This window comes from Panthera pardus, unplaced genomic scaffold (genome assembly GCF_024362965.1).
Source record: "Panthera pardus isolate Hobbes unplaced genomic scaffold, ASM2436296v1 HiC_scaffold_3, whole genome shotgun sequence".
NCBI classification, from domain to species: Eukaryota; Metazoa; Chordata; class Mammalia; order Carnivora; family Felidae; genus Panthera; species Panthera pardus.
This window is the reverse complement of record NW_026526876.1, coordinates 5,900,411-5,912,893: the sequence shown is the minus strand read 5'-3', so window position 1 is coordinate 5,912,893 and position 12,483 is coordinate 5,900,411. Positions and strand designations below refer to the sequence as shown.

Sequence of the window (12,483 nt, the reverse complement as noted above, 5' to 3'; positions counted from 1 at the left end):
TGCCCGAGTCCCCTGCTGCCCGTCACAGGTTTTGCTTCCCAAAGAACCCTTCAGCCAAGACGACCCCTCTTCCCTTCTTTCCTGCCCTGACGACCCGGGCTAGGCAGTAAGACTTAGGGAGGTGAGGATCCCCTCTTTATTTTTCTATTCCTGATGCCTACAGTCATCCAAGGAGGCTTTCAGCATCCCGCCCTCTGATGCCCACACGGGCCCACCTCACCAGGTCCCTGGAAGACTCCAGAGCCTGGGGGAAAGGGACTGTATTCCTTGTTTGTTCCTCTTACGCCTACCAGAGAACCCCCCACCCTGATCTTTGGTGTTTTGTTAGGAGGGGGAAACGATCTCATGGCAGATCCTGTGGACTCGGGTGACGTGACCCAGATGGGGTCTTCATGGTATCTCCATCTCCTCCTGGCCGGATTCACTGTCTTTACTTCATTCTCTGTGAAGATTAAGAAAGAAAAGGCTGTACTTGGCACCTGCAAGGACAGAGCATCATCATTGTCAAGGCTACCGCTAGTTGGTATCTTAGTAGCTGCTCCGTGGTTTGTACACACTGTCCTGCTTGTTCTTGACGACCCTGAGGAGGAGGGGGGAGGGTCATTATCACTCCCATTTGAGCAGAGGACGTGACACGTTAAGTAACTCAACCCATATCACACGGTAATGAGAAAAGCTGGGATTCAGACCCTAAAGCCCGTTGCACTTGGTAAACCAGATCACCAGGGAGCCTGGTATCAGAGGTTGCCGATGCTGGAAGATGCCCCTGGAAATAGAAGGCATCCCCCAGGAGCCCTGATCCTGAAGCCCATGCCCCGCCCTGCTGCACCCCCCTCCCCTAAATTGGAAAGATCTTTTTTTTTTTTTTTAATGTTTGTTTTTGAGAGAGAGACAGAGCATGAGCAGGGGAGGGGCAGAGAGAGAGGGAGACAGAATCCGAAGCAGGCTCCAGGCTCTGTTGCTGACAGCTCGACGCGGGACTCGAACCCACAAACCTTGAGATCGTGACTTGAGCCGAAGTCATCCATTTAACTGAGCCACCCACGGGCCCCTGGAAAGATCCTTCTAAGTAAAAGAGCACTGGGTAAAGAAGACGGGGTGAGATGGACAGACGGACATCCTTAGGCCCCCCCCCCCCCTGTTGGTCGCTGTGGCAACCATCCTGCCTGTGTGTCACCCTCACCTACCACCACAGCTAAGCCCTGTCATTTCCCTTCCTCTGCTGAGACTAAGCCTTTTGCCCTTTTCATCCTGATAATTTCTGGAGCCTAATGATTCTCCCCTGCAGTCCCCTTTAAACACTAGGGTATGCAGCTGGACCTTGTCCTAGAGTTTCGAGTGGCCTCCAGGAGCGATTATGGAGCTCCTGGAGAAGGTGCTTATTTACTGGGGGGGGGGGGGGGGGGGGGGGGGTTCCTCAGACCCAATATGACTTGAAAGCTAGTAGGTCCTGGAAAGAGACCCAGGCATCCAGCCCCCTAATCCCCCAGGTGCCCTCCACGGGAGATGAGAAATAGTAACCATGACACGGGACGCGAAAAGACCTCCGGGGATCTCATGGAGGGACGAGTGTCAGGAAGCTGTCCCCATCCTCGTGTGTGCTCTGCTTTTACTGACCCTGCTCCATCCTGAGGCACGTTTCCTTCAAGGAACCTAAATCCTACCTGCAGCAACCAGTCTAGGAACTTGAGCCTTTTGTTTGTTTGTTTGTTTGATGTTGGTGCTCATGTCTAAAAGCCCTTTCAGGGTGGACAGAATTCACGGTAATAGGTCTGTGCTTCTGACCGGGGTGGGTCAGAGTAAGCACGAGATCACCCCCATACCCACACCCCACTGTGCAGATACACGGCAGACATGGAGGCTGGAAGGTTTTCTCGTCGCACAAATGTTTGCGTCTCCCTGGTACTGGAAATAATCAGGTCTTGGCTTAGACGGCGAAAGTCTTGACTTCACACCACGGTACCAGTTACCTCCTAGGGCGATGGAAAGAACTTACAGCCTTCTAAAACTTTTTTTTCTTTTAACGTTTATTTGGGGAGAGAGAGAGAAAGCGTGAGTGGGGGAGGGGCAGAGAGAGAGGAAGAGAAAGAATCCCAAGCAGGCTCCGAGCTGTCTGCGCAGAGCCCAATGGAGGCTCGACTCACGAACAGTGAGATCATGACCTGAGCCAAAATCAAGAGTCAAACGCTTAACCGACTGAGCCACCCAGGCGCCCCAGAATGAATAGCCTTCTAAATCATGTAACTTGGAAGCCGGCAGATGGCAATTTCCACTCATTTCTTTCTTCTCCCTTATGACACCCTCTCCCCACAACCCGCACTCCTACCCACACCGATATCAGCCCTCCAGATTCTCTATTCACCTGTGACCTTGGTAGGATACAACCTTGGCCCAATCAGAAGAGTCGCTCGAACTAGAGAGGGCAAGTCAATTGAAACCATTTCACAGCACCGTAAAGGCCCCACTCTCAGACCCCGACCCCGGCAACCTGTGTGTCCAAAGGAAGGCATAGTTTTTTTGACACTAATATCTGTATGTTTCTGTCCCTGCAGCCTTAGGAAAATCCAAAGGTACGGTATTCGCGGGTAGCCATGAGGTCACGTTCAATCTCTGAAAACAAAGCAAGCCATGCCTTAGTGAGCTCCGCGAGAGGGTGAATGTGCCGTGTTTGGGTGCTTGGCCGGCTTTAATGGAAGCTGTGGCTCGGTGGTTAAAAGCGAATCGGAACCCGGAGTGACCAATAGGCACGATCAGCCCCTTCCCTGCGGCAGAGACGAGCGGCTGGGGCCTGTAGGGGTTGCAGCCGGGCCAGGGTCCTGGGGCCAGTGCGGGAGTCCGGACTCGGGCCTGTGCTCTAGACCCCAAGTGACAAAAGGAAGGACGGACGTTTAGATGTGTCCTGCTGGTCAGTGCCATGTTCTAGTGCGATGCTGCTCCCTGCCCTTCTCATCTCCATCTCTCACTCGTGGGGGGGTGGGGGGAGCGAGTGCCCCCCAGAGAGGCTGCATTCTGCTCTGGGGGACAGCTTTGGAGTCCACACGCAGATCTAAGGCCAGCTGGCTTTGGCAGAGGGTGGAAGCGCCGGGGGCCGCTGGTGCGCGCGGCTGGGGGACCCCGGAGCCTCCGGCAGGGGGCGCGGCGGCGGCCCGGCCTCGCTTCCCCGGAGCGCCCAGGAGGGTCGCTAAGGCTTCGCTGCTGTTCTCCCGGCGGACGTGCTTGAATGTGTCCGCCGCGCGGGGGAGGGAGCCGCACCCCCGTCACGCGCGGCTAAGCGGCTGTCTTTGTGTCCCTCGCCAGCATGGGCGTGCGGGTCATGGACACGTCCTGGGTGGCCCGAAGAGGCTCCTCGGCCGGCAGGAAGGCGTCCTGCGCCCCGCCCACCATGCAGCCCCCCGCGCCGCCCGCCGAGCTGGCTGCCGCGCCTCTGCCTTCGCCACTCCCGGAGCAGCCCCCGGACGGCCCCGCGGTGGCGGCGGCGGTGGCGGCCCCCTCGCTTTCGCCGTCGGGCTTGGGGCTCCAGCCCGGGGTGGAGCGCACCAGGTAAGCCGGGGGAGGGGGGGGGGGTGGGGGGCCGGGCTGGCTGCGCGCCTGCGCGGGGCGGGGGTCGCTGCACCTGCTCTGGGGGGCCCTCCGGCTGCTGTCACTTTCCCTGTGCCTGAGCCTTCGTGTTTGGCTTCGCGCGTCACGCCGGCACCTGCTGATTCCGGGCTCCGCGGATTTTCAGACCGAGCCCAGGCTTCCCAAGAATAGCACTCCCTCCCCCTCCCCCACTCCCTCCGCCAGCAGCCGGCTAAGGTGGCAGCTCTTAAAATCCGTGAGAGACCGAAGCTTCCCGCTCTCCTGTCCGCTTGCTTCCTGGGCTGTAAATACTTCCGGTTTCGAAATACGGAGTTTCAGGATTTCTCCCTTTCTCTCCTCTGCGCTGTTCTCACTGCCTAGTTTCCTGGGCGCAGATCGGGGAAGTTGGAGAGGAAGTCAGGTGGCCTCCCTGGGCCTGGTGGCCCGTGCAGCCTGCTGCCGGGTGGAGCTTCCATTCTTTCCAGGGGGGGAGAAAGCAGACCAGCTCAGGGCGCCGCCAGTGCAGTGAGCATTTATGGAGGACTGTGTCCATCCAAGGAGGAAACGTGTGATCGGTGCTCGTCAGGCAGTCCCGTCCCAGCGACGGCCACTCCGGGGTCACAGGGGAGAGAGACTTTGGCCCTTCCTCATCTGGCCCTTCCTTGAAAGGGGTATCCTAGAAGTGGGAATGGCACAAGACTGCTTTGCTGGGTGTTTCCATGTGTTCTGGGAAAAATCAGATGCCTCTGTGTTCTGTTAGGGGACACAGCCTTCCCCCATGGCTGCTGCTGCTGGAAAAAATTTGTTGGAGACTTCGGGAAGCCAAACTTTTATTTATTTTGTTTTATTTTATTTTATTTTATTTTGTTTTATTTTATTTTATTTTACTCTATTTTATTTTATTTCATTTTATTTCATTTTATTTGTTTTGAGAGAGGGAGAGAGAGAGAGCAACCAGGGGAGGAGCAGAGAGGGAAAAAGAATCCTAAGCAGGCTCTGCACTATCAGCATGGAGCCCGATGTGGGGCTCAAACCCACGAACCACGAGATCATGACCCAAGCTGAAACCGAGAGTCGGGCACTTAACCAACTGAGCCTGAACCAACACTTGGTGCTAAACGCCGTTTGGTGTAGAAACAACATTTCTAGGAAATGCCCCTCAAAGGTGGATTCCCCCAGCCTCTGAAGATGTCCCGGAATGTCACAGAGGGGTGGCCTTGAGAGTCGCTCACGGGCAGGGGACATTACCTGCTGGATCAGAGTAACCAAGAGGCCATTCTCCTCTCTCTACAGCCATACATCGTACCGCCCCTTTCTCTCGGGGTAACCAGCTGTCGCTTTCCTTTGGGCACCAGCGTTTCTGTTTGTCTCCTACCTCTCTTCTTCTCTCCCCCACATGGATTCTTTCCAGTACAGACGGGTGTTGCATTGGTGTTTTTGTTTTTGTTTTTTTCTGTGTTGTGGACATTTGCAGCTCAGATGATGTTGCCTCCAGTTGCCAGATTCCTGTTACGCACCACCCCCCCCCCCCAGCTGCCTCCCCAGGATGTCAGGCCCTTCCCTCCTCCCTCTGGCTTGCTCGAGCCTCTCCGTGCATCCCCCTCCCCAGCACGCCCCCCCCCCCCAAACCTCCAGGCCTGGCGGCTCTCTCCAGCCAGGCTCAGCTTCGGCCTCCCGCTCATCTGCTTGGCATTAACTCTGACCCCAGACTCTGCTTCCCGCCCCCTTTGCGCCCCAGCTCGCTGAGTCCTGTGTCCCCAGAACTAACGTGTCCTTGAGCGGGCCCTTCCCTGCGCCTTCTCCATGTAGCGCTCCTAGTAACCAGCTTACACCCCACCTCTCCCCACTGGGTCAGCTGCACCTGTGCAGGTGTCTTACCAATCGTAAGGAAGAAGAGTCTGGAATCCCACCAGAAGCAGATTCTTTGCTGCTTTTGTGTTTTCTTTTACTGTTTTAATGGCGGTAGAGGTGGAAGGAAGGATGGGTAGATACTTGGCCTGAATACCTGGGTGTCCGGTGACGTTGGGTCTGAGGAAGAATAAAACAGAGAGTCTCGCCTCACCCGAGTGAGCCAAGGGCGCTCGAGGGTTTCATTGTTTTTGTTAACAGCACAGAGAAAGGAGTTGCCCTTCCAGACCCTCTGGATGAAATGGCTTTTTTGGGGGGCGGAGAGGGGACTTACCCACGTGTGGTTTGAAACTCCCCCCCGAGAAGGGGGAGAGTTTACCACGGCCTTGGACGTGGTGCTCCCTTCACTCCTTCACGCGGGGAAAACCGGTTGAACGTTGGCGTTTGCTCTCCCAGGCCTGGCCCCTGCCTCCCAGCCCTTCTCACTGAACCCCGGTGGGAAGGGGTGCCATATCTGTAGCTCTCATAGTTGGGGCCTCGAGATAGATTTAGGCTCTGTCTCGTCGTGGGGAAGAGGTGGCCAGGGTGAAGGACTGAGGTTCCCATCCCCACACCCTCCCCGGGGGCATCAGAGTCCAGGCGGTTTCCTGTACGGCTGGCAGGTAGCTTAAACCCTGGTTTGCCAGGGGCCTCCTGGAGCACTGCGTGGGGAACCCCAGCAGAGGGGACATCTGGAGATCAACTAGGAATGTCTGCCTTGGAGGGTGTAGTGGGGGATGGGGCGGAGTGATGAGCTGGCCGTATATCTGCTGTCCCTATTCTGTGGCGTGGAGTAGGGTGTCTCTTAACATGCACTTGATGCTTAGGACCATGCCTGGCGGAAAGCCAGCAGTGAAGGATGAATCCCCTTTGGGACACGGTGACCCAGGTGTCCCTTTGTCAATTCAAGGGACGTCAGAGGCCCTCACTGCCATTGGCCCTTACGCCGCCTAAGCCAGGGGGCCTGGGACTTGAGCTGGCCACATTTGGAAGCACAGCCGAGGACTGTGTTAACCCTCCCACCTGCTGGGACTCGCTCATCCCCAGGATGGGTTCCAGAAGCCCTACTCGGCTTGGGGCTGTGGTGGAGGTCAGGGAAATCAGTGGAGAGCCACAGCCACAAGGCCCCGCAGGGAGCCCCCATGTCACACAGTGACCCAAGAAAGCCCTCTTGGCCCTGCTATGCCGTGGACACAGAAACACCAAGAGCAGCTAGGTGTTCCCATGTCAGGGTGTCCAAGAACCCTCGTGTCGATCACAGGATAGAGTGGGGATGCTCATGGTCTCCCGGTGGACAGAGGGCACAGGCGTGGAGAGGGGGCTGGCAGTGGGGGCCACGGATGTGGAGATGGGAGCAACACCCGGGCCCCCAGAGCCCAGGAAGGGACAGTGGCCTCCAGGAGTATCTCTGAAAGCATTATGAAGGGTGTGGGGCAGACCGGAGCTGGCCCGGAGGAGCAGGCGGGACTGCAACCGACCCACAGGCAGACGCTGCACCTGCCCGAGTTCAGGGGCTTTCTTATCCTGTGTGCTTCTTTTCCAGCGCTTCGAAAAGCAAGGAGCTTTCTCCTGGATCTGGGCAGAAAGGAAGTCCAGGCTCCAGCCAGGGGACGCCCTGTACGGGGACCCAGCCAGGGGCCCCGCCAGGCACCAGCCCCAGCCAGCCGCCCCCAGACCAGAGCCCTCACACTCTTCGGAAAGGTACGTCACCGCCACCCTTCGCGTGGGTCTCGGGCCTGGGACACTGCCTGGACGCTCGTGTCCCTCGGCGGGTGTGGATATTGAGAAACCGCGGACTTAGCGAGACGTCCCTGGGCCGGGCGTGAGAGCTTTTGGAAGTTAACCAGCTCTGAGAGGGCCCACTTCGTATTTATTCCTTCTTCGACTCATTTGAACAGTGTACCCGGGGCGTTGGTTCTCGTACACTAAGACCTCTGTGTAGACGTCATTGCCCAGGATGGCACGGGTCTTCAAGGACCCTTCCGGGCCCTACCGCCATCATTTAAGATGCTATGTGGCGTCTTCGGCAGGAGCCCAGAGACACTGGCGCACAACTGCCTACCCCTGGGATCGTTTCTGGAAGGTTCCACAGATTGTTTCTGGAAGGTTCCCGAGGGAATCGGGACTGTTTCCACAGAAGTCCTGACCTTCCGTGTTTCTGTTTGGGAAGGCGGACCCATGAGCCGCCCAACCCAGAATCTTCCATGGAGCGTACTGTAAAAGGCCCAGTTATTCTCTCTGGAATGACTTTCCGGAAGCTAACGAGCTGCTCTGTGGGGACATTTCATAAATGGGGAGCAGCACAGAATGTGTACTTGTCCTAACCTTTTTTGTTGTTTTTTTTTAAATTTTTTAAAAAATGTTTTTGAAGTTTGTTTATTTTTGAGAGAGAGACGGAGTATGAGCAGGGGAGGGACAGAGAAAGAGGGAGAGAGAATCCCAAGCAGGCTCTGTGTTGTCAGCACAGAGCACGACGTGGGGCTTTAAACTCACGAACCGTGAGATTGTGACCTGAGCCGAAACCAAGAGTCAGACACTCAACCCGCTGAGCCACCCCGGCGCCCCAAGCTTTTTTGTGTGTTTTCAAGCCCCCTTCGTCTTTTCACATCGTGCCTCCAGCTTTATGTCATGGCCCAGTCCCGTCGCCACCAAGGAGTGGTCAGTGTCATCACAGACATGGTGCCGTCACCTGGCACTCCCCTCCCCCCAGCTTGTGTTCGAGCCTCGGTGCCTAGGGTCTCCGCTCGCCGCCCACCCCGAGTCGGTCCAGCAGCAGCCACTCCGCTGCCGCGAGCCCCGGCTGTCCTCGCGGGGGCTGTCCGGCTGAGCAGTGGTTTTGTTACGGGTCCTGGTTGCTGCTCTCCATGAATGATGCTGTGTAACCACTACCACCCTGTGCGGGATAGACTGCCCTGCCCGTTGTGTGGAGGAGGTTGAAATAAACTGCAGTGGGTAAGACGAGGTAGGGACCTGACCCCAGGTTGGTGAGACCGTCCCTGTCCACTCCGCACCCCGGCGGAGCCCCGGGGAGCGCATTAGAATAGATTTGGTTCCAAGGTGGGGGGTGGGAAGCGGGGGGTAGGGAGAAGAGTCCTCGGTGCCTCCTGGAGCATCTAAAAGGCAGTTTCTTCTGGAATCAGCGCTGCCCCCCGCAGCCCTCACCTGGTTCTGCCACGTTAGTTAGTGATCGCTTTCTCAAAACGTCTGCACAGCAGCGGGGTCATCCAAGTGCTGGATTTTGTCCTTCTTACCGGTTCATCTGTAATTTGCAAAGGATCTGCCATCCCATAGCAGGGTCAAGTAAATAAAAAGAGGGGTTGGGGCAGTATGCCTGGGTGGTCTTTGCCCAGAGGGTACAATTCTCGAGAGAAAACCACGTCGGAGGCGAGTAGACAGGGTTCCGAGGAAGGACCGGGAAAGGACAGAGAAGGCGAGAGAGACGCTGGGCTTCTGCGGCCGGAGGACCCGGGGCATCGGTCGCTCTGCCAGGAGCCGGGAGCCAGTGGGCAGGTTCAGCCAAAAGTCCCCAGACGCTGGCCCCCGGCCCCCTGCCCAGCTCCAGGGTCCCCCGTGTCTCCAAGTGAGCTCTGATCGTCCTTGTCGGACCCCGTGTCGCAGACTCCCCCTTCCCAGTGCACTTTGGACACCTGTCACCTCTCGGAAGCCACGAGAGGACGCTGGGGAGCCGGCCACTGGCCGTGCGTGGGCAGCGCGCTCTCGGCCTTGGCTGGGGCCGCGTGTGCGTCACGGCGGGGATCCAGGGCGGAGGAGGAGAGACTAGCGCAGATGGGAAGGCACGAAAGCTTGCGGTTCTGGGTGATCTCTAAAAGCTGTACCGGCTGCGCGCAGGGTGGCGAGGGCGGGGGGAGCGTGGGCCAGGGGGTGGCGAGGCTGGGCCGACAACGGGCACGCGTCACAACCTCGCGCGTGTGTGTTCTTGCGTTTTCTCTTCCAGTTTCCAAGAAGCTGGCACCCATCCCGCCCAAGGTCCCCTTCGGCCAGCCGGGGGCCGTGGCTGACCAGCCTGCCGGCCAGCCGTCCCCGCTCAGCCTGTCCCCCACGCCCCCGAGCACCCCCTCGCCCTACGGACTGAGTTACCCTCAGGGGTACTCCCTGGCCTCCGGCCAGCTCTCCCCGGCCGCCGCGGCCCCTGCCCTGGCCTCCCCCTCCGGCTTCACGAGCGCCGCGGCCAAGTCTCGGCCCACCCCCAAGCCCCGACAGAGACCCACGCTGCCGCCCCCTCAGCCTCCCACGGTCAGCCTGCCGGCCCCGAGTCCGCAGTCCACGGAGCACCCCGTGCTGGATGGCGTGGCCCCCGGGGAGAGCATGTCTACAGGTAACCGAGCCGCGGCGCCCGCATGCTTTTCCGCGCGCTCAGCTGGCTGTGCCCGGTGGACGGGGTCACTGGCGCCACTGTCCTTCGACAAGCTGCGCTGGGGCCCGGGGAGCCCACCCCCCATCCTCCCGGCGCCACGAGGTCAGTGGATCCAGGTTGTCCCGCGGGAAGCGCTCCCGATGGCATTTCTCCCCGTGGAACCCCTGCCGGCACGGGGTTCCGATTCCGGATTCCGCTCGGAACCTGGGGGCTGAGCACCGAGTCCTCGGGATGGGGCTTCAGGGGAGGGGGGGGGCGGACCGGGATCCAGACCAGCAGGTGAGTGTACTGGCCGCTTGCCTCGGCGAGAGCCCGCGTGCAGGCGCAGTTGCAGGCCCCGATCTTGAGAACAGAGGCCGAGATCCAGAGGCGGTTTTTCCCTCTTAAGGAAATCAGCCTCGTTGGAAAAATGCGTTTCCAGCCACGCTCAGGGGAGGGTCGGTTTCAGGAAAGATGCGTCTTCCCGCCCCGCCATCCCGGCTCTTTGAGGTGCTTGTCGGACGGGCCCACAACCGCTCCACCTAGTTTTGCTTGAAGTTTAAAAATTAAAGATGGAGCTATCCCCGCCCCCCACCCCCACCCCAACAGAGGAAACGTAAGAGCGCGACATCACGAATGCCGCATTCAGCAGAACCCGTTTGTGGGTTGGAGAAAGAGGGTATTTTTGAAACGTCTCCCCAGGCGCGCTCGACCACGTGACGTTAGGGGCTCTTTGCGGCGGCCGCCCAAGTCCTTCGAGCGTTTTCCTCGGTCAGGGAGGCAGGCAGGGCGCTGGGCCGCGTCTGGCCGGGCGGCGGGGCCCGGGCGTGTCTCGCCTGTGTCGTCCCAAGGAGCAGAAGCCGAGGCGGCTTGGGGTGTGCGTGCACATATCCGGATTCGCGCGCACAGCACGCGGACCCTGCGCAGACGCAAACACATGCCCAACGTCCGCGTCCACGTTCCGTACCAGAGGCCTACACATGCGTACACACCACACCCAAGTACACGTGACCTGTGCCCCTACAGCGTCCACACACTGTACCCCGCACGCTCAGGGGTCCTAGGTCTCAGGTCCCCTGCGACTTCCGACTGGGATGGTAGTTTTACCCATTTCCCCTCCCCCCCCCCCCCAAGAGCGAGGTTTTTTTCCACCTGGGTCACCAGGGAGGGCGAGGCTGCGGGGTCCAGCGCCCTTGGGCTTGTCTGATCCGAGCGGTTGGGGCGGGTCAGGAGATTGGAACGTTGCGGGGAGCGGCCTCTGGTGGTTTGGCTTTATTTTGGGGCGTGATTAAGGTCCGAGGTACAGCCGCTGACGGCTGCGCGAGGCTTGTAAAAAATACAGGAAATCCCTCCCCGAAAATCGACGGTGAGTGCCGCCTCCTGCTGGTAGTTGACGGCGGGGATGCCTCCACAGGGGAGGGGGCCCGGGTGACCCCAGGAGCTCGAGGTCACCCCGAGTCGGCCCGAGGGGCCGCTCCTCCAGCCACCCCAGGGAAGGGACGCGGGGTGGCGTCGTTGATGCCGGAAGCAGCGGAAGGAGCTTGGGCCGCCCCTGGACAGAGACGGACGGGTGGTGACACCATCAGAGGACAAATTCGGGGGCCGAACGTGGGCAGTGGAAGGCTCTGAGGGGCGGCCCCCACGCCGTGGCGTGTCCGTGTTCTTTGCAGCACGCTGTCGTCCTGTCCGTCCGCACGGGCCTCCTCCGTGACACTTGGGGCGCGGCCCGACGGACTGTCCTGCTCGGCGTAGTTTTTTGTCCCGTTCTTGTCTCATCGTGTTTATTCCTCTCTCCGAATCCTGTCGTTGTGTTCCTGCAGCCGTGTGACGGGAGGGCCGCGGTTGCGGATGCGCGTGAGGGGGATTTCAGGGTAAGCGGCCCCCGGGGCCACGGCGCACCCGGCTCTGCATGTGGCTCCGACCCGCCCGCATGGCAGCTCCACTCCGCGCCCTCCCCGGCCTCGGGGACGCCCGCGAGCCCCTCTGGCTTTCGGGGGACCGCTGGCCTCGTGGGGTCTGGCTGGCTTCGCGCTGGGTCCCGGGGAGGAAGTCCGCAAGCAGGCTTAGCCGCTCCCCCCACCTTCTCCGCCCCCACCCCCACCCCCACCCCCAGGCACCGGGCGCCCTCTCCCTGTGGTTTACGAGTGCAGGCGTGACGGCGTGGGCCTTGGCTCTGGCGGGTGTCCCGTGAGGGTCCCGCCCAGTGCTGCGGGGACGGGGTCCCCGTGGCCGTGAGGTCCCCCTGGCGGACCCCCACTTTCCCACGCGGGCTCTAACTTGTCCTCTGGGCCGACGCAGCCGGCGAGGCCCGAAGAATCCGCCGCGGTGGGTTCAGCCTGGGCTTGTTCGCCCCAGTGTCTGCGGCCGGCCGGGTCCTTCCTAACTCAGGGTTTGGGGAGCATTCCCCCCGGTTTGTGCCCGGTCTCCTCTGCCCACAGGGACTAGATGCTCAAAAGTAAAAGCGAGGAAAGCCGCTGTTCTGGTCTCAGTAAGAAGGGGCGGCTCTCCCCCTGGGGGCCAGCCCTCCGTGGAAGCTGCCAGGCCCTTGGTCCTGTGGAGACTGGGGACAGGCACAGCCCGAGGGTGTCCTGGGCCCTCCTCCTCCCCCGCCCCGGGTCTCCTAACAGATGCTTCTGAGGCTGTCTCCCCTCCCCGGCAGTCGGTGGGGGCTCCTGTCTCCCCCC

General features: G+C 60.0%; 1 protein-coding gene across 6 annotated transcripts in view; it reads left to right on the top strand.

The window, feature by feature from the left end:
* ARHGAP44 (Rho GTPase activating protein 44) overlaps positions 1-12,483 on the top strand; it is a 181,225-nt gene that overhangs the window by 166,228 nt on the left and 2,514 nt on the right. For 2 of the 6 annotated variants that reach the window (XR_008418830.1, XM_053893122.1), the window contains exons 17-21: positions 2,553-2,570; positions 3,298-3,540; positions 6,989-7,146; positions 9,401-9,781; positions 11,620-11,670. Coding sequence is in view for 5 of the 6 variants with exons in the window: in XM_053893122.1 (XP_053749097.1) it covers positions 2,553-2,570; positions 3,298-3,540; positions 6,989-7,146; positions 9,401-9,781; positions 11,620-11,627 (808 nt within the window). In the remaining variant the exon portion in view is untranslated. The remainder of the gene's footprint in view (positions 1-2,552; positions 2,571-3,297; positions 3,541-6,988; positions 7,147-9,400; positions 9,782-11,619; positions 11,671-12,483) is intronic. The other 4 variants (XM_053893120.1, XM_053893124.1, XM_053893121.1 and 1 more) reach the window with 3 other exon arrangements.